We start from the raw sequence: 21,800 nt of genomic DNA, 5'->3' as shown, positions 1-21,800 counted from the left end.
GTGTAGCAGTGGTAGATTTCAAACTGCTCAATTAGTAGTAATGCTTATAAAAATATCATTTTGGCAATTCATGAAGTAGTGCATATAAACATTTGCATGCTGCTGACCAAAGTAATTTATGTCAGAGTATCAATATTTTTTCACAATTAAGCTATTAACTGCTACTAAAATGTCACACTTTAACCCATGTGTTTTTTCTTACTGATTCATTAACATGACAAAAAGCATATGTTTTAGTGATTCCAGTGCTATAGAGGGATAAAGCCCTGACTACATCCCAGCTGACCCAGGTTCGAGTAGTGGCTCGGGTTACTGATGGAGCAGCAGGGAAGGGATGAGGGAGTCCATCCAAGGTGGGAGGCCACCATTTGATGTGCTGCCTAGGAGATGCATGGTCCAAAGAGGGGAGATGTCCTCAGACATAATCAACAAGCATGGGTGGGGTAGGAAAAAGAGTAGGAAGACCATAAAAAATCCCCCCCTAAATAGAAGCACAAATGCCCCCAGGACACACGACCAGCCTCAGTGATGATGGAATAAGTCCAGGGGTGTTGGAGAGTAGCTGGTAGACCCAGAGTGGACATTGGGTGGCCTGGCCAGTAAACAAAATATCCAAGGGCACCAAAATAAATAAATAAAACATACATTTTATGTAGTAGTCCTTTTTGCAACATTTAAAGGAATACATTTTTAAATCTTGGGAGCAACAGAGAAAATCACAGAAAATAGATATGAGAAAATATTGCGGTGCAAACAGTAATTTCAGTGTCTTCTTTCCCTTTCAGACTGTGAATATATTTGTACTCTCCTTTGATCCCATGCATCTTTGTCAGGAAGCTGGTCCCATAGCTCTCTCCTTCTTTAATCAAGAATCAAAGACAAAACCCTAAAATAATTAGAACAAAATCTCAAACTCTAAGGTAGTTTTTCATAGATTCATAGGCCTGTACTAGACTAACAACTGCTGGGGCCTTAGTAAGCTGAGCTATGCATCGCAAAATCTCTGAAAAGTTCTGGTACCCTTGGTCGTAAACTTCCTGTAGTGGAGGTTAATGGGATATATGCAAATTATTCCTTTAGATAATATTAGTGTTTCAGATACATGGCTTCTGAATGCCCATGCCTTTTTACTTTTTTCTTTTTAAATTTTTTATGGGTACATTCAGGCCAATAAAGCAAACCCCATTAGCTTTGGACATGCCACATTTTAGACGTGCTGTGCCCTTGTCAGAACAGCATATGCACATTTTTTAAATGTAATTCTAATTCACATCAGTTGCCTTTGTACCCAGGTTTTGACAGAAAAGGGTGGTTGTACCAGCCCACTGACCTGGTTGTCAGATATTAAATGAATAAAAATAAATGCAATCCCATTCCCCAAAATTTAAAACAAGAAGGATAAGTGAAATTTGTTGAGGTTTGCCTTCTGATAGGCGTACATATTGTCTTGCACTGTAGTATTAAGGGGCAAAGTTATTATGCTAATCGAATGATCTTCTTTAGTCCTGTGTGATCCTCATTTGTAGGCAGAGCTAAGATGACGTTTACCTGTCCAATAACTCTTTATTTATTACGATGCATGGTGTCAGTATTGGGGTGAGAGTTTTGTCATTTGCCTGTCTCCTTGATGTAAAGGACTCCACATATCCATTATTTTCTTGAAAATGCAGAATGGACCATAACACAGGTACATGAACCTCATTACATCATCTCACTTCTACAAATTTGCCTTTTTTACAGCTGTTCTTTGCTTTGATTAAGTCTGCCCTTTGACCAGACCCTTTGTGCCTCTGGAGAGGCTTGAGTTAAGTTTTGTATGTTTGTCCACCAAAGGAGATTGTCTAATTTTCTACTCTTGTACTCCTGCTGCCACATGCTGGGCAAGGAAGGAAACTTCCCTCATCCACCAGCTACAATGATTTTTTTAACATTTTTCGCCCCTTCCCCAACAAAGCTAACCATCAGCTACTCCCAGGAGCTGCACTCATTTACCAGCTCTATTAAACCAACAAGCCACCCCTGGACTTTCTCCAAATCAAGTCGTGGGTAGAGCTTGAGATACCCCAAGACAGCATCACATCGCTATTGAGAGTGTTGTTTGTATGCCCTAAATTTCCAGCCTTGCACACACCTGTAACTTCTATGGATGGATGGATGTGCAATGAGAGACCATTTTATGTCCCACCTTTGCAATGACCCAGACAATGCCCTGGCTCCCTAAAAACAATGCCTCAGTACATGTTCCCAGCCTCCAACAGATATCAACCATGAGGTACATCCAGGCAGATCCCGCCAAGGATATACATACTCATATACCACTTACCATCACCTCAGATACCTAAGTCACTCAAATAGACCTAAGTCACCAGTGTCATAGTCAATGTTATATCTTTTTATGCCTCAGTGCTGACTACAGAGAAATTCTTTAAAAAAATCGACAAACACTTCATAAAATGCATACAGATTCCAGTAATAGGTTCACTCCAAAGCTATTGTTCTATGGTATATTATTATTACTAGTAGTAGTACGTTGTTTTATTATACCTTAACCAAAGCCAAAACTGGCTGAACTGGCATACGCTTCACACCCAGGAGTTTATCATCAGGTATATGTGAGGTAATGTGTCAGCACATACAATCACATTTATGAACTTTATAAGCCATCAGAAAGTTGACGCATATGAAAGACGCAAACTAAACTTATGACATAATGGAGAAGCAGAATTTGATAAGAGGAGCTAACAATAAACATGGGCTACAAAATTATATAAAGAAATAAACCTATTATGCAGACCCAAAGACTAATAATTACAAAACTCCAGGAGGGAGTCTTTTTCTGTTGTTGATTGAATTTAGCTGTCATGCTGAGAGACACATACCAGGAGGTCACTGAATCTTGGGTCTTCATTGATGATCTGCCATGCTGTACCATTGCATTCTGTCATATAACTGGAATAAGGTGGTAATTCTGCCATTGTAAAAAATAAATAAATAAATAAACCCCTGTACTCCAAAATGTCAAGTTTGCATGTAATTTGTCACTTAGTAGGAAGGATTGTTTCATTTTAGCCCATCTATCAGCACAGTTTTCTTCTTCCACTGTTGTGTATATTTTAATAGCTACAGAAATCATTATCCTTCTTTTGTAGCACTGTGATGTAAATGTACAAACCTTATGATGTCATTCAGGGATATTTTGGTCCTACAGGCACTGTACATAAGTACAGATTATGCATAACAATATAAGATTTTCAGATGATTACAGTATACTCTCAGTAAAGGGAACAAATAAGCAACATCATTTCCAGAATGCTGCTAATAACTGGCCAACCCATTAGTACAACCTCCGTTTACACACTAACAGGTGTACTTTGTTACCTATTCCTTGTTAGACGTTATGTAGGATGCTGCAGTTGGTAGAAGATTTTACTCCCAGCAACTGCAGTTTATCCGATTGAATTAATTGCTGATATTCTGATCGAAAATAATTTTGTCATCTAGAGATGTCTTGAATTTCTGTACTGTGTGCTATCTTTCTGTCTCGAGATGTCCTTACATTTTTATTTATACTATCCAATTTCCATTTTTCCAGATACTAAAGCTGTGCCCGAAGAAGAAGAGCTCTTCTACATACACCTTCTGCAAGTCTGTGGGACTCCTGGGAATGCAGTTCCATCTCTTCGAGAATGAATGTATGTTTCTTTGGTGGGGTATTTTCTGGGGGCTTAATATCATTGTTATTTTTTTCTAGAGAAGTAAAACCAATAAGCACACACAAAGGAATGTAAAATATTCTCATTGGTCTGGCAAGTCGATTTAATAAACATTTGCTTTGTTGCCATCATCTCATTAGAGGTAATATATAATTATCGACCACGGGATGGGTAAGGCCAGTCTATACCCAAATGGGATAGGTTATTTCATGCACAAAAAAAGGGACACTGGCTATAATTAAACTGGCCCACAAGGACAGCTAACCTAGTACCTACCTGTGAACCTATGAATATGCTAAGTTATAGAGGGGACTAGCAGTTAATGAATTAATAGTTTTTGTTTTTGCTTTTTTTTAATATTTCCCATTACTGATATACAGAGTACTGGAATGGCTAAATGCTTCATTGCCTTCATTACATAGGCATATTATTATGACAAATTAAAATCTTACATTTTCTTTTGACAAGATTTATTTCCCATGTGTGTAAGTGTAATTTTACAAATTACAAACAATCTGGAAAAAACTTGTGGTATAAATGTAGCCAGCTGTTTTCTCTCTTTCTGTAATAGTTTTACATGGGTATATGGTCCCATACTTTCCTGCCCCCTAATCCTAATAAACTTCTGCTCTATTAACTGCTGGCACAAGAAACTGTGAAGTTCATTGGTCTGCCTGAATATTTTATGTCACCCAACAGAACTGCACTTCTACCTTCTCATCATATAGTGTAGGCATATGGACAGTGGCCTGCAGTAAGTGTAGAAGAATAAAAATATTTCAATGCATTGGCTGCATGACAGCTTACTTAATATCTAGATGGAAACAAGAGGCATGAAAAAATAAATTACTTTTAAATACATTACTGGAATGCCAGTCAAAATCAAGTATAAGAAACACTCAACTCAAACCACTTCTCCTTGCACTGCAGTTCTAATTATAATATATTCAGCTTTATTAAAGTACCAAGCAACATGCTGAAAGTAGAAATCTATGTGATGCCCCCACTTGTAAAAATGTTTCTTATCCAAAAAAGACCTGCTGCCTGACAACTTGTTTCATGGGGAAAACATGATAAAAGTGAAAAATGAAAAGCAAACAAGCTCAAGATACATTGCTTAAAGGATTACTGTACAGGTTATGGACCACACATGATTGGCATTCTGTTTAGTTTACGGGTAAAGCCTGTAGAGATGACTGGAAGTCTCCAGCAAGTGTAATGAGCTTTGGCTTATACATTATCTAGTCAAGTATTGTCTGCATGGCAACAACAGAAAGGCTTTCAATGTTGGTAATTCTTTAACCTTATGGTCATTAAAGCATTGCTACTTAAACACAGAGCAACAGGCACTTTCTGAGTAATAAGCATAAATCAACAGTACAAAAATATGACAGAAACCAGACCATTCTGCAAAATCAAGGACAGATGAAATATGCAGTGTGTCCTCCCCATACCAGATACAACTACTCCTTGCCTTGCTTGGACACATCCAGAGTCACTACATGGGTGCAACAAGCATGTCACAATTTGAAATCTCTCTGGCTGACTGTGATGGCCCTGACACATTTGTCATACCTCTCAACTTCAAGAGCAAGAAATCTGGACAAAGATACACAGAAGTGGGACAAAGGCACAACAATAAGGACAATTTTAAATATTGCTCTAATAAACTTAGAAAGATAATAGAATAGGTCTTGCATTAGTATGAATTTTCTGAAGGGTATACAATCTGAAACTCAAATGTCTGTCATTTTCTAACTTCAGTCTTTAGTGATTTGTCACTAATTTGCCAAAAACACAATTTTATGAAAAATGGACCAAAAATGTGATGCAAAAATATAAAATAGACACACAATACAGCTTCTACCTGTCAAAGAAGGGACACTTTAATATTAGTACTGCTACCTTGAGCAGCTGACAAAATAAAAGAATCTACATGCATTTCAAGTAATCTATAACTTTGATTATTACAGTTATTTCTTAATTGTAAACCCTCCATGTTTTCTTCCAAAATTGCTATTTTATGGAGGGATTATTAGGGGGGACAGTTGAGAGGTTTAATTCTATAAAGCAATTTATTTGCATATACCTCTCAACCTGTTAATGCAGTAAATCTGAACAAGGCCAAATATATTGGGGCACATATAAACAGTACAAAAATTGCTCTTGTATAAATTGAGACAGTTGATAGAACGGCTCTTACTTTAACATGCATTTTATGAAGGTTATGAAGTCTGAAACTTATTATTTAGTGACTTCTGGCAAATCATTTAGGAATTAAAACTACAAATTTTATGAACAACAAACCAAAAATAAGAAGCAAAAATCTATTCATTCTTTGAAAATCTGGACAGTTGGGAGGTATAGTTCAGCTGGGCCTGTCTGAGTTTGCTGCCCTTCCCCTGACAAAATAATGGTTGAACTGGAGCCTCTGCAGCCATTCCAATTAACCATTACTTGGCTATTTCACTCCATTTACCATAAACACTAATGTGCATACTGCTTTACTTCAATGATTGGACTTCATTTGAAAGTTTTATTTTGTATTTTACAGCACAAACATTAAGTCATCTGTTAAACAAAGCAATGCAGTCTCACAATGAAATATGAAACTCACATTCATTGAAACAGCATTGAAACCCACATTCAAAGAAAATACATTTTGCCAGTGGCAGATAAAGATTAATTTGCATATGAAACATACATGTGCTCTTTGATACACCTTCCTCATTGTACTAAAATTATATTCCTTGTACAATACAGTACACTTGTTAGAGGGTGTTTTAAATTTGTTTTGAACATTTTTCCAGTAAGCAATGAACTGCCCAGTTGAGAACATTTATCATAAAAGTCACAGTCCACCATTATTAGTAAATATACACAATTCTACAGTCCACCATTATTAGTAAATATGCACAATTCCACAGTCCACCATTATTAGTAAATATGCACAATTCTACAGTCCACCATTATCACTACAGTCCATATTCAGTGAATTCAGTTCTCAAAACCTGGAGAAGCCAATAATGGGAATACAGTCCCAAAATAGGGACAAATTTAAAATATTCATCTTATAAACTTAGAAAATTGCTAGAAAAAAGGTTGTGCTACTATGTATTCTGAAGAACATGAAGTTTGAAATTCAAATGCCGGTCAATTTTACTGCGGACAGAACAAAACAATTTTAAAATGGCAGGGCATCAGAGCAAATCCACACAAACACAGAGAGGAGATGCAGACTCACACAGAAGCCACCCCAACCAAGAATCAAACCAGAAAACCTATAGCTGTGAGGCAACAATACTACCACTGCACCATCAAATCTGCAAGGAATTAAACATTCAGAAACCTGAAGTCTGAAATTCAAATGCCTGTCAATTTTACTGGACAGAACACAAACAATTTTCAGCAGAGATGCAGGGATTAATACTGCAGACACGTCTTTGTAAAATGGCAGGGCACCAGAGCAAATCCACACAAATACAGGGAGGAGATGCAGACAGAAGCCAACCCAACCAAGAATCAAACCAGAAAACCTATAGTGGTGAGGTAACAATACTATCACTGCACCATCAATTATACAAGGAATTAAACATTCAGAAACCTGAAGTCTGAAATTCAAATGCCTGTCAATTTTACTGCGGACAGAACAAAAACAATTTTCAGCAGAGACGCAGGGATTAAAACTGCAGACACATCTTTGTAAAATGGCAGGGCACCAGAGCAAATCCACACAAACACAGGCAGGAGATGCAGACTCCAAACAGAAGCCACCCCAACCAAGAATCAAACCAGAAAACCTATAGCTGTGAGGCAACAATACTACCACCGCACCATCAATTATGCAAGGAATTAAACATTCAGAAACCTGAAGTCTGAAATTCAAATGCCTGTCAATTTTACTGCGGACAGAACAAAACAATTTTCAGCAGGGATTAAAACTGCAGACACGTCTTTGTAAAATGGCAGGGCACCAGAGCAAATCCACACAAACACATGGAGGAGATGCAGACTCCACACAGAAGCCACCCCAACCAAGAATCAAACCAGAAAACCTATAGCTGTGAGGCAACAATACTACCACTGCACCATCAAATACGCACGGAATTAAACATTCAGAAACCCTTAAGTCTGAAATTCAAATGCCTGTCAATTTTATTTAACATTTTTTAATCAGGACAGTCTGACTTGGAACAAATAAACAATTTTCAGCAGAGGCCCAGGAAGAAATAATGCAGACATGTCTTTGTAACATGGGAGGGCACAAAAGCAAACCCACACAAACACAGGGAGAAGATACAGACCCCACAAAGAAGGAACCCCAGCCAAGAATCAAACCCAAGAACCTGCAGCTGTGAGGCAACAATGCTACTACTACACCATCAAATATCAAGCATTGCAACATTTACAAACCACAGATATTATGAGGAACAGATCAGATCAATATGAGGTAAAATCTGAAATTTTAATGGTGGTGGGTAGGGAACTCAAGTCTTTAACACCTGCATACAGGGTACAGGGTTCAAGCCTGAGGCATTCCCTACCACACCACCATACCTCTGCCTGAGCATGCGCAGCATGCATGACAAGGGACTACCTCGGGACTCGCGCATGTAGTCCGGGTCGCAATTTAAAAAATATTTTTTTTTTTTTTCATTTATTTTCTTTTTTTATTTTTGAGGGTGCATATGGACCTTATATGAGTTTTATTTCGCAATGAGTTTAAACATTGAAAAAATAAGCTGTCATTTTTTTATGTTGTTTGTGATTAGTTGAGTGAACGTTTTTCACCGTATTAAGACTTACTTCTTGATACTTCCTATATCCAAAAATATCTGTATCTTCTTACCTCTAAATATAGATAAATACCTTTCTTGTGAAAGCAAGATACAAACCAGAAGAACTGTGTCTGAGTTCATTGTAGGAGTGTGCAGTATCAAATCATGTGACTATATTTAACTCATCCTAAGCTCCACCTCCCAAATGTTTTTGGGGCTCTTGCAATATATAGAACCTTAAAATATGTCAACTGGCTAAAGTAAACTCTCAGTTAACTGGCACCCATGGGGTTGGTGGATGCCGGATAACAGTAGTTTCTGGTTGCTTGAGAGCTACTATTAAAAATAGGCCTGAATAATACTGTACCCTATACTATTTGTTTGGGTTGACTTGTGCTCAGGTTGGGGAGAGAGGGAATTTATTCCTGTCTTCCTATTTAAAACTCTAAAGCTCTAAAAATGTTAGGCATGTTTCTGCAGGGGGAGGGAGGCAGAAAGTGCATCACATGAAAATTGTACTGTATTTCTTCAATTTTGTTTGCCGATTGCTTGGGTTCCAGTTAACTGAGAGTTTACTTTACATTTATAGGTTACATGTGTGGAGAAATTAGCTATAAACATTATTTTCAGGTATTTTGTTCTTCACTTAAGAGGGTGCTGTCATTTCTGTTAAATCATTGAGCAGTACTCTGATGAGGTATATTTATTTGGCTTGCATGTATTCTTGCATTGTCATGATTCTTTGGCATTGATGGGGTATTGAAATGTGAAACCCATAGAGCTGTCTTATTAATCAGTGAAGTCCACATTGTCTAATGTTTCTAGTTTTTCTTCAACTTTTGTCATTAAATAAAATGATATTCTTCTGTGTAGCTGAGATGCAGACTGTACACACATTTAATATGTTTTCAGATTTATTCAGCAGTTCTTCTTGCTTCTTGTGCCATTAAATAAATCTTTACATTTATTTTTCACTTTGTTTTTCACTTTGTCTTAGAGTACATGGAACATTGCTGCAGATAATCTGTAATGTATTTGCAGCTGCTGTAAAATAGCAATTTCTGTGGTATGGAATATGTTCTTTGAACAGATCACTTTTGCGTTAGACCTTGTTAGTGGACTTCAGTTGCATGCAGGCCCGATGTCCAGCTCAACAACCACCTGAACCAAGCAGATATCTACTCCATAAGAATGTCAGGATGCTACATGTACAAAGGCGATGTCTGCCCATATCATTTAGATCTTTCTTGTCAGAATGCAGAGTATGTACCATGTTAACGCATCTGTACTTCAGAGTTCAGTCGGATAAGTACCAGTTAGGGAAAGGTTCTTATCCTTCTTGATGCATTTCTTCCTTGGTTGTTATTGAAACTGAGTGTATAATAGGCTTAGATGTCCATTTATGATTAGGGCATTAAGGAAAATAAGGCATGTGCTCTTGTTGTAAACAAATCTACCATAACGGCTTCCATAAGCTTTGCGTTTTCTGTTTAGGCTTAGAACATAATATTCAAAGCAGTAGGGACTGATGGCAACTTGTTCCAAAAACTCTAAGGAGAAGGGACTGTTCCTTAGATCAGAAGAGACTCATGCCTTGGCTAATACTGGTATGTCATCTTCCAGTTCATTCCTGATCTCAGATATCCCCTTAAGAAATTATTTGATAAGTGATCTAAGGAGAATGCAGTTAGGGACTTGGGTGATATAATTACAACATCTGACATCCCTGCTCATTTCAGAGATATGGGTCCTGGTGAGACACTTTTGCACACCTTGGCCTACAAATCTCAGTATCCATGGCCTTTAGAAGAGCCCATTTGGAGTAAGTCATGTCTAGAATCTAAATACATTCCACTGAGTTCAGAACCCTCATGTGTAGTCTATATCATATGTCCTGTCTTGGGCAGTTGTGGTGGAAGCATGTTCTGTTGTTGCAGAAGGGGAGGATGGTCAGCTCACCATTTTAATTAGCGAGGCTGTCCAGCATCAAGGTATGGAAGTCCTGGAATACTGTTCCCAATCACAGATCTCTAAGGCAGTAGCCCTACACAAGAGGACATAAAAATGTAAATACAGGATGTCCACCCAAGTTCTTTAAAGTTGCCTAGGCCTCAGGCAAATGGCAAGCCAGCCCCCCACATGCTATTTCTGAGGTGTAATGATAAGTAAAATAAAACTGCTAAAATGTCTGTGTGTGTGTGTGTGTGTGTGTGTGTGTGTGTGTGTGTGTGTGTGTGTGTGTGTGTGTGTGTGTGTGTGTGTGTGTGTGTGTGTAGCCATTACCATTTAAAGATGCATGTATGATGTTGCCTTTTTAAGAATGTACATACAAAGTAATGCATTGCCTTAGCAAGCCTGAGACAGTGCGGTCTAAGAAGCTGAAGTGTTTACATCATTTCTACGGTGCTCCTATGTTCATTAGTACCTTGACACTTTTAACACTACCAGTGAAAATAACTGGGTTACCATTAATATACTTGGTCTCAACAATGGGATATTCTGGATAAACAAAAACAGATAAAAAATACCTCACCAGTAAGAAAATCATGCCACACCACCTCAAGTGAAGACAAAAGCTTAGAGTTGAAAAATGTTCTGATAAAATTCCTTTTAACTTACAAAGTCCATAGTTTACTGCATTCATACTTTTAAGCCCAGAAAAAAACATAATTTCTTATTTGATGGTGAAGTTTAACCCATCAGAGCTCTCTGATTTCTAAAACACTTTGTCTGGCCTTCCTGGAGACAGAGATTCACACAAGTTTCATATGACAACCAAATAAGATACAGAAAAAGATAAAAAAAACAGGTAAATATATTAATCTACTTTATGGAGCATAAATTGAAGGCCATGTATAGTTACTTTTCATTAGGTCGTGTGTGTACTACAATCAAGCCAGAGACTAGTAAACTCAATCAACATTTTGTGCCAAAAATAAATGTAATACATGAAAGAGCATGGTTCCACAAATGTATGCAGTCAAAGTTGTTGCACCTTTTATGAGACAGTTATCTGAACTGTCAGGAAATTGTGGGTTTAATGCCACAAAAATGAACACTTCAGAGACAGAATCTTGATTAGGTTGGCTGATTAAGTGTCTCAAAAGTTACAACCTGAAGTTGATTTAATGTCTGAGAAAGCAGTACAGACAGTCAGACTGGCAGAATAAGTTACAAAGGCAAATACGAATTTGAACATGGCAAGTTTGTATGAGGTAAAATGAAACATTAGTGGCAAGATTAAAAAGAGGCATGATTCTGAGCATATTAAATAAATGCATGAGAAACAGGAGTGAGTCTTATAAGTCACGTAAATGAACCATAATCAGTCAGAGATGTGCTTATAGAAGACGTATAAGATGCAACAGACTGGGCCATTTTGCTGTCGAACAAACATGCTAATTAAAGAAGCTGATTCTGAAAATGAAACTAAAAATAATGTATAGAAAATGTACTTTCTTTTTTTTAGGCCTTACCTTTCAAATGCCCTGAATTCCGCAAACTGCCCAGAATGTTGCCACATATTTTTGGTATGACCTCATGAAATTTATGTTTTTTTGGCAAATGAATGAGGACTGAAGTCATTAAATAATGACAAATATTTGATTTTCATACTTTATATTGTTCAGAAAATGCACACTAATGCAACAACTGCTGTGCTAGTAATTATTTTATGTGAATTAGAGCAATATTTAAAATCTGTCCCTGGTTTTGGCCCTTTATCCCACATTATTTTTGGCTTTGACCAGAATTCCTGAGGAAAGCAGTTGAGGGTCTGGTTCAGCCCATAATGCATCTGATGCAGACGCAGACACAGGAGCCAGTGTTACTGTCATTCTGTGCTAAATACAGAAGCTTTTCAAAGCATCCACACCTGCATGAAGCAGAGACTGAAATTTGTAGTATTTAGGTCAAGCTCTTATTTACTGGTTAAATCAGTGGCCGGTGGAATAACTGGCTAGTGAAATAAAACCAGATTCAAGCAAGTTCAGGGCAATAGCTGAACTGCAAACTCCATCTTGCATAACTGAGCTAAGACAAGCCTTAGGAATGATTAACTACTGGAGTAAGTTCATAACAGATCTCTTCCCAGAGTTTCGCCTTTTAACAAACTTGTAAAAGAAAGAAGCACTCTGGTCACAGGGATATGCACGCTCAAGCATTTTGTAAAGAAAATGAAACATTAACTACCAGTCTGGTGTAAACAGTTTATGACATCAGTAAATCAGTGCAAGTGAATGCAGATGCTAGCAGCTATTGGCTAGGTGCAGTGTTACTCCACATAGATGAACAAGTGTTACACCCTGTTACCTTTTGTTCCAGAATGCTAATCAAAGCTGAACAGGAATATTCACAAACTGAAAAGTAGAACCTTGCATGTGTGTGGGTGTGAGGAAGATCCTCCAGATACCTGTTAGATCTTGAAAGTTTTAAACTGAAGACTGAACACAAGCCACTGGTTCCACTAATCAACTCATATGATCTAGATAAAATGCCACCAAGGTGCAAAAGAGTGTTACACAGTTCCAGAGCAAAGTATGTGCCTTGATAACAACTAGTTATGCAGTTGTGTTAATCAGATATCCTGTACATGACCAACCATTATATAATACTAAAAATGATATTGCCACCTATGTGCAGAGCTTATAAATGACTAGATAAGTGTTTACCAAGACAAAGATAAGCTTAAGCAAACTACCAAAAATGACTGAGGGTTGCAAGCTGTTATCCAACATGTTCAAAATGGATGGCCGTGTCAATGGACACAAACTTAACAGTTCATGCAACAGACAGAGTGCATTGTCATAGCATGAAAGTGTTTTTCTATCAAGAAAGAATTGTAATACCCTTTCCTCAGTGAACAGACGTCCTCTGTCAAATACACAAAGGTCATCAGGGTCTCACGAAATGTTAGTATGGTGACAGGGCATCTACTAAAACAGTATAATTGGTGTCCAGGGTTCAAGTCTTTATTCTATATAAACAGTCTGAGGAACTAGAGCTGCTTCTGTCAACACCCTCACTTAAAGGTGTGTAAGAAAAGATAATCGGTCACTTCTATGAATATGAAGGAAGACGTTCCTTGTTGTCATTGCAGACTATTATTCTCATGACATAGAAATAATCCATATACCAGCCGTGAGTAGTCAACTAATAATAGCCAGATTCAAGAGGTGTGAACTTCCTCAGGAACTAATTACAGAAATTACAGACAATGGTACACATTTATGTCATGGGAAAAATTTTGTTTTCACCCATATTTTGTTGATCCCTCACTCATGTGCAGTCAGATTTTGAAAATAAGAGATCAGTACAACCTGCCCAAAAGGTACTAAGACAAAGAGATCCTCAAGGACTCTTATGGATATATAGCTACTCTCCATAATATTGCCGAAGGAGGCCCTTCATAACTTATGTTTACAAGACAAATAGGAACTGGCATGCCAATATTAGCATCACATCTTGAGCCTAAAGTAATTACATGCAAAATTGTCAAAATGACCAAAAGCCAAAGCTTCATTTCAGGTTTTATGACTGACATCCGCACATCCAAGCCAATCTTTCAGCCAGGTCAAGCAGTTTGCTTAAAGTTAGAGGGGAAGAAAAAGTGGGACAACATGCAGAAAACTAGAAGTGTAGCTGGTTCAATCGGTACCCTGGTCTGATAAAAGCCAGCGCCCCCACACTCTCAGCTCTTAAGTGAAGAGCAAAAAAAGAAAGCACTTGCCAGTATTAAGTTGATCACCCCACCATAGCAATCAGCTGCTATACTTTAGACAACACAGGGAGAGCTGCAGTCCTAGGTTTGACTGCAAATGCAATAAAGAAAGAGAGATCATTCATTTGTGATAATGGATTGCTGATTGCACACCCAGCCCTTTGTGCCAGGAGCAATTGCACCTCTCACCCCGCCCTAGTTATGCTTCTGCATACACAGTGCAAGCAAAAGGTGATACCATGATCTTATGATACAGATGCTGCATCTAATTAGTTACTGATAAGTGTCAACAAGAATGCAGCATTCCAGAAAGCCAGTCAAACTAGTCTTAACTTGAGAAAAGAAAACAATTTCTGTCCAGTAAAGCTGTACTGACAACAGAACTGCTTCAACTACATAATTTCCTGAATCCCAACAATTCTATTCTAGTCTTTCACTTCCTCCTTGGCTAATGACTTCTTTTCTTGGAAAGTTGTATCTTGGTGCATTTTTGATATACATAGCTTTGTATAACTTTGTACAGCATGCACTCATTTAATTAAACCTTCTGTTTTCATTTTGTCTTCCTGACTGTCTTAAATATCTGTTATCACAGAATATGGATAATTCTGTGACAGCTTTGTTTAAGCCATACATGAAAGCAGTCTGTCGACCCTGAAAAGAGTCAGATAGTTAAATGTACATGCTTACATTGTGTTATCAACATATGATAAACATGGATCATTCTGACATGTCTACCGTTATCGAAACAGGACTGATGTTAAGGGGCCACAATGTTCGCATGTTATGCACAAACATTAATGGGCTGTACAAAGTTCGGCTTGTCTGTGAACACATCAGTAGTTGTTTCATAAAACTATATAGTTCTATTATCAAAATGGGTGCTAGTACTACCCACATACTTTGCATACAAACCACAGGCAAGGTTTGTGCACATTAGTACAATTGTTGTTATATTTATTGTTATATAGATTAAAGCTAACTAAATTTTACATCCAGACTGCAATTACAAGCAAAACAGTTATCCTTAATCATACAATTCCTATGTGTAACAGTTATTATAAGACATGATGATGATGTCATGTTCAGTTATGCTACAATACTGCCTCATAATACTGTGTTGAAAGACATGTTAACCAGCGTCTCTGTACTGCATATAAGATATTTCACCTACTATACTTAGGGTGAAAGCACTTTTTTTTCATTTCAATGTTCTGTGCCTTTGTCCAGTGTCCAGTGCATTCTGGTACATCATGTACACTTTAACAGCGAAAATATATGATGCTCTTTGTTTTTTATTTATACCCCATCCATCTGGGGTCTATATCATAACATCGAAGTTCTCTAACATTGAATGTTAGTATATCGAACCCTAAACACCGAAGTGTGAAAACATCGAACAGTCAGAATAGCGAATTTTTTCCCAGGGAAAAAATTCACTATTCTGAGAAACATACACACAGCACAAACACACACAAAAAACAGCCATCTACACACATACACTTAAAATCCTACACCTAAACTAAACTTTACATACAGTACTAGCTATCCACTTACCTTAACCCAACCCTAACCCTAAGGTCCGTCACTATCGCACACTTACCTCACCCACGCCCTAACCCTAACTCACCTAACCTGCCACCTAACCCTAACCTACACACAATCGCACACTTACGTGAACCCATGCCCTAACACTAATGTCCACACAACTGCACTTACCTGACCTTCTCCCTAACCCTAACTCACCTAATTCACCCACTAGCCCTAACCTACACGCAATCGCACACTTACCTGAACCCGACCCATAACGCTCCAACATATCAAATGCTGAAAACAGCGAAGCCACAGCAACGGCCCACCTAATTCTTTCCCTGGGAAAGAATTCGATGTCCTGCACCTTCTCTGTTTTCAGCGTTCGACATTATGGGTTCGATATTATAACATTCGATGTTAGAGAACTTCGATGTTATAATATAGACCCATCCATCTGTAACCTACTCTGCTGGGCTCACACTGCATTTCCAAATGGAGAAATACTTAGATTGTGTTATCTGTGGGCCAGTCTCTGCAAATTATTAAAATGCTGACCACTATGGCTTTTCAATAATAGATACCATTCCATTCTATAGTGTTATCTTTTTTGTAATAGTATTTTGATGGTGGGCCAATCTAGCCTTACCCACTGTCATCTCCTTGTGCATTATTTCAATAAAGGAAAGTTAAGGGGGGTACTGATCCCCTGACAGTAATAGTAAATCAATCACCTGAAACTACTGCAGAAAGGAAACTAAGACAGGGTTAACAAAAATATTTAGCATTTTCACTTTGCTGCCCACTAAAAAAACGTTTATTACAAACTGCAAGGTGATTTGTATTGTTTTCATTTTTTGCCTCTGTCCACATTGACAATGTGCTCCCCCCCCTGGTCCCTCTATTAACATCATTCCTTCCTTCCTGGTGGCAAGAGTCAGGCACAGAGAGTGGTGACGGCATGGCAGCAGGGGCTGTGGGAGGCAGACGGGTTTTATTATGCCCCTAATTCCATCTCCTTGTCACAGATATGCCTTTTGTATATTGTTTGCTACCAGGAAGTGTATGTGTGCTTTCACACATGCCAATCCCTAGTACATTGTAGACTGCTTAGGAAAGCATGGTTGCCATGGCCCTCCTCGTGGACCAACTGCAGGCCCTCTTCAAGTGGTGAGCAATCTGGCAATTGCCACTCTTCTACCACCTCTCCAGGGCTTTATTTATCTTTGCCAACAGAGGTTTCTATATTACTTTAACTTCCATTAGATTTCCTTTAGAAGAAATGGACAAAGTAACGGGAGTGAGTGCAAACTAATATTTATACTTGAAAAGATATCAGTCACTAGAAATGGCTGCTGTTTTGTTTCATTCCACATGCATCCTGAACTGTTTTCTGAGTGTATGCATAATATATCAGTGCATCGTGGCATGATTCATATTTTAACCTTGGGGATATTATTCGGTCATGGGGGGCAGTCACAGTATATCAACCTAGTATGAGCATTTGATAATGTTAAAGGGCAGCAGAAGTTAAAGGCAAAAGAATAATTTTTGACTTCTTTATTGAATAATCACATTGTGAAGAATGATTTAAGAGCAAATACATTAACAGAAAAGAAAATAAACAATAGTAATGTTTTCCATTGTTTACAGTAGTCTACATGTTTTCTTTTTACAAATTTTCATTCACGTCAACAAACTTAAATTTCTCAATTTCTGTCTTCATTTTAGTTGTTCCTCCTCCCAAACATTATTCTGTGTGTATTATTCTCACAGATTCCATTTATTTCAATGTAAACTACTCTTTGCCTTTAATAAAGATCCTACTTCTAATTTGTTTACCTCCTTTACAATATTCCACCCTTCACTTAGAGTCGGTTTTGATTTTGATTGTCAGTAACATTAAACTTAGTATGTTCCAACAACAAAGGATTTTTTTAAGTCATATGGCTGACAAGTTTTAGTATTTAAGATGAGGGAGACATGCAGTATTGTTTATGAATTTATTAGAGCGGAGAGGACTTGAACTGAAGATACGCTGAATTACTGCAGCGTGTTTCAGTATTCATTGGTGAGAACAGCACTTGTTACTTCAGTAGTATTTGGTATCTACACTTGTTGCTCTTTCAGTGTTGTTACTGAACTTATTAGTAGGGTATTATATATTTTATTTTCTGACTGAAGTGCAATAAACTTCACTGGGAGGTAAACCCAAATGATTTACCCACTGTCAAACTCAACAGATTTTTTTTTTGCCATTTTTTGTTCCACATTCCATCAAACTATCCCATTTAACAGGAACAAGCATGATTCTGTGCAGATGTAACTAATAGCTGAATTCCCAGTGTGAAGTATTTTTAAATGACTGGTAATGCAAAGTTATAGAGATAAAGCCCCACTGATGATTTGTTTTCAGGAATAAGCTCAGATCATCTGGAGTGACAGCCACTGAAAAACAAAAACAAAAAAAATGTGCTCTAGCTCTTCTCTCCAGATGGTAAGGTCTGGGCCATAAATTGCTGTTGAGTGACCACTGGTAGAATGCATGGTGCAAGTAGTGAGACAGCTAATAAAATACACTTGCTATAAAGCTGCATATACTAGGAACTGGATGTAGTGCTCCACCTAATGGGCGTAGATGGTATTGCATACTATGTGCTGAGAAAAGTTGTTTTGACCTATCTTTCTCAAAGCTGTCTGCATCAGAGCTGCATGTACCTCAGTTATCTAGTAACCGTGCTCCACTGATTTTTGTATGGAACCAAAAACTATTTCTCTTTAAGGACTCAGGTGCTGTGCAACTGTACAATAGTGCAAACTCTCTAAAGAGAACAATACTAGTAATAATGGCTAATATATATTGTATGTGTGCAGGGGCTTGGGATTATATGACAGAATGAGAAAATAGAGATAAAACAAACAACATAAAAGTTGTCTTGAAGAGACATCTGGCTTATCATTTTCTTCTTTCTTATGGAGGCAAAAACAAAATAATATAGCAATAACCCACGCCTGGGTGTGGGCAATGCTGGATTTACCCACGATTGGCGTGGTTTGGTCCCGAGGGAAGCCGAGGGACCAAACAAAGCCAACCGTGTAACTACAGCGCAGGGTTATTGTTATTATACTATGACATTATTTAAGAAAAGAAACTATTACTTTTCTTAAATAATGGCATAGTATAATGCCTGTTTACTGCCCTTCCGCAGATGTCTGGCATCGCGGCGTTCTGATGTACTGCGCCTGCGCAGTACATCAGAGTTGAACGGAGAAAGCAAGATCTCTGTTGCTTTTTTATTTCACTATGTTAAATGGGTTTAACATGAGACAGTTTTAAAATAAGCAACGGAGATGTCCATTGCTTATTTTAACTCGCTATGTTAAACCCATTTAACATAGCGAACAGTAAAAAGCAACGGAGATCTTGCTTTCTCCATTGCTTTTAAAAGTTAAATGGGTTTAGCATAAGACAGTTTTAAAATAAGCAACGGAGATCTCCGCTGCTTATTTTAAAGGTCTCGCCATGTTAAACCCATTTAACATAGCGATACAGTGTTTAAAGTAGAGTTATACTAATGGAAAAGTCCGGGCGACCGGACCTTTTTCCATTAGTATAACTCGATTTACAATGTGCACGCTGGCCAATCAGCGTGCACGTTTTGGGGGGGGTCATGGTATAATACTCATTTATTCCCCCCTTACAAGTATGTTGCAATGGAGATGCCTTTGCAGATTTTTTTAAATATAAACATGCCTCCTTGAGTTTTGGGAGTATCAGCCTTCATTGATATTAAACATACGCTTACTCCAAACTAACTGACACATTGCAGTATACTTAACTTTATTTTCACTTCATTATTCATTTCATCCCTGCTATAAATTAGATTTTTGGCAAATTTGTAACAAAGAATTTTAATTACTTCAGTATGACTCAAAGAAAATGTTACTTATTGTACTTCTGGCCCAAAGAGAAATATATCAGACTTGCTATATAAAACTCTATTAACAAGTAGATGGAAATATTTTCTAATATAGTTCAAGAGGCAGAGTAAGTGAATGAACGAACAACTAAATAAACAAATAAATAAATAATGCACTGTTATAATGGCAAACATCTTGGAAACTCCAGAGTTATAAGTTTGTAGTTTTCTTGGCAAGAATAATCTAATTTAATAATTTGAGCGGTTTTCAATTATTTGACCAGTACCTACAGTACCACATTTCAATAGAGCATGTAATGAAATGTGACAGTGGGTAGACTTCAGATGCAAACCAATTTTTAGAATGCTGCAAGTTTCACACTCAGTACAGAAGTCTCCCATGTTTCTTTTGCTAATTTTATTTATGAGTACAACCCATAACATGGCATTTTAATTTAATTTAAATGCTGAGAAATACTATGTTTTTTTAATTTCCCTGTTATTTCTTTAATATAACTTTAAATAAGCAATATTTTCATATTAACATTTTATCCACATCTCACCTTATACAACAGGTTAGTTCTGAAAATCTTGACTACCACAGCTGCCATTTATGTACCTTGGCAATAACTTTTTTTATTATCAGTATTAAAATGCACACACACACACACACACACACACACACACACACACACACACACACACACACACACACACACACATGTACAGACATTCCCATACACATTACACGCATACATTCACACACACACACACACACACACACACACACACACACACACACACACACACACACACACACACACACACACGCACAGACATTCCTATACACATTACATGCATACATTCACACACACACACACACACACACACACACACACACACACACACACACACACACACACACACACACACACACGTAAAGACATTCCCATACACATTACACACATACAGTCACATATATACACACACACATTCCAATACACGTTGCATGCATACACACACACACACACACACACACACACACACACACACACACACACACACACACACACATACAAACATTCCCATATGCACTACACACTTACAATCACATAACACTCATCAACAAACAAGCCCCAGTACACTCAACTGCACTCAAAACAACAGTCACCCATTCACCCTTATGCTCATTTCTAACCACAGATGCACCCCCCCCCACACACACACACAGATATACACACACACACACATTCATGCAGCCTTATTCATACCCCTGCATAAATGCACATACACATCCACAATGTATAAACACACACACACACACACATACATGTCTTCTCCAAAATTAATTATACTGTGAGTACTCCTGTGGGAATGAAGGGTCTATATTATATCCTTGAACGCTTAAAAAAGTGAACAATGAATAGTCAACCCCATCTAAGGGGAAAAAATCACTGTTCCAAAAAAACAAAAAAAAAAATAAAAAAAAATTGAAGGAATACATAAAGTGGGGGGACTTCACCCCCCTACTTAAATATACCAACTCCAAGATCACACTACAGTGCCAAAAACGACAAAGTAATGGAAGTAGCCAAGCAAATTCTTTCCCTGGGAAAAAATTCACTTAAAAGCTGCTTCTCTATTTTGCCTTTTCGTTGTTTTAATTTCGACCAAGGCGCATTCGAGAAAATGCATCTTCAGTCATCTAATTTGAACCTGGAATGAACAGGTGACCACCGTGTTTTTTGTGGCATGATAAGATAAGAAAAACACACCAATCCTTTCAAACAAATCTGCAAGCAAAATTTTCTGACCTCTGTACTTCATGCAAATAGACTATTGGTCAACTTTGCCAAGACTAATGTCATGCTTTTTTCAAGTATAAAGAAACTTCGATCACTACCAGAGCCAATAATTAAAGATTTAAAAGGCAATACTTTTCTCAATGTAAAAGTACAAAAAATATCTTTATTTAACAAAGGAACCCTTCCTTAACTTCAATAATCACACAGACAAAATTGCTGTCAAAGTTCTTTCTCAGTTAAAACTATGCTGCAGAATATCTCACCTGTTATTCCCTGCTCCCCATAAATCAATAGTGAAAAATGTATTATTTCCTAAACATGAATATGTCCTACCT

At 37.6% G+C, this 21,800-nt stretch overlaps 1 protein-coding gene across 3 annotated transcripts in view; it reads left to right on the top strand.

The window, feature by feature from the left end:
- The window catches only part of IQSEC3 (IQ motif and Sec7 domain ArfGEF 3), a 3,183,686-nt gene that overhangs the window by 2,671,892 nt on the left and 489,994 nt on the right, over positions 1–21,800 (top strand). For all 3 annotated transcript variants that reach the window (XM_044087614.1, XM_044087612.1, XM_044087613.1), the window contains one exon: positions 3,593–3,692. In XM_044087614.1, coding sequence (XP_043943549.1) covers positions 3,593–3,692 — 100 coding nt within the window. The remainder of the gene's footprint in view (positions 1–3,592; positions 3,693–21,800) is intronic.

Source organism: Protopterus annectens, chromosome 11.part0, assembly GCF_019279795.1.
Source record: "Protopterus annectens isolate FY-2018-M chromosome 11.part0, PAN1.0, whole genome shotgun sequence".
NCBI lineage: Eukaryota > Metazoa > Chordata > Ceratodontiformes > Protopteridae > Protopterus > Protopterus annectens.
This window is presented reverse-complemented; position numbering and strand designations above follow the sequence as displayed.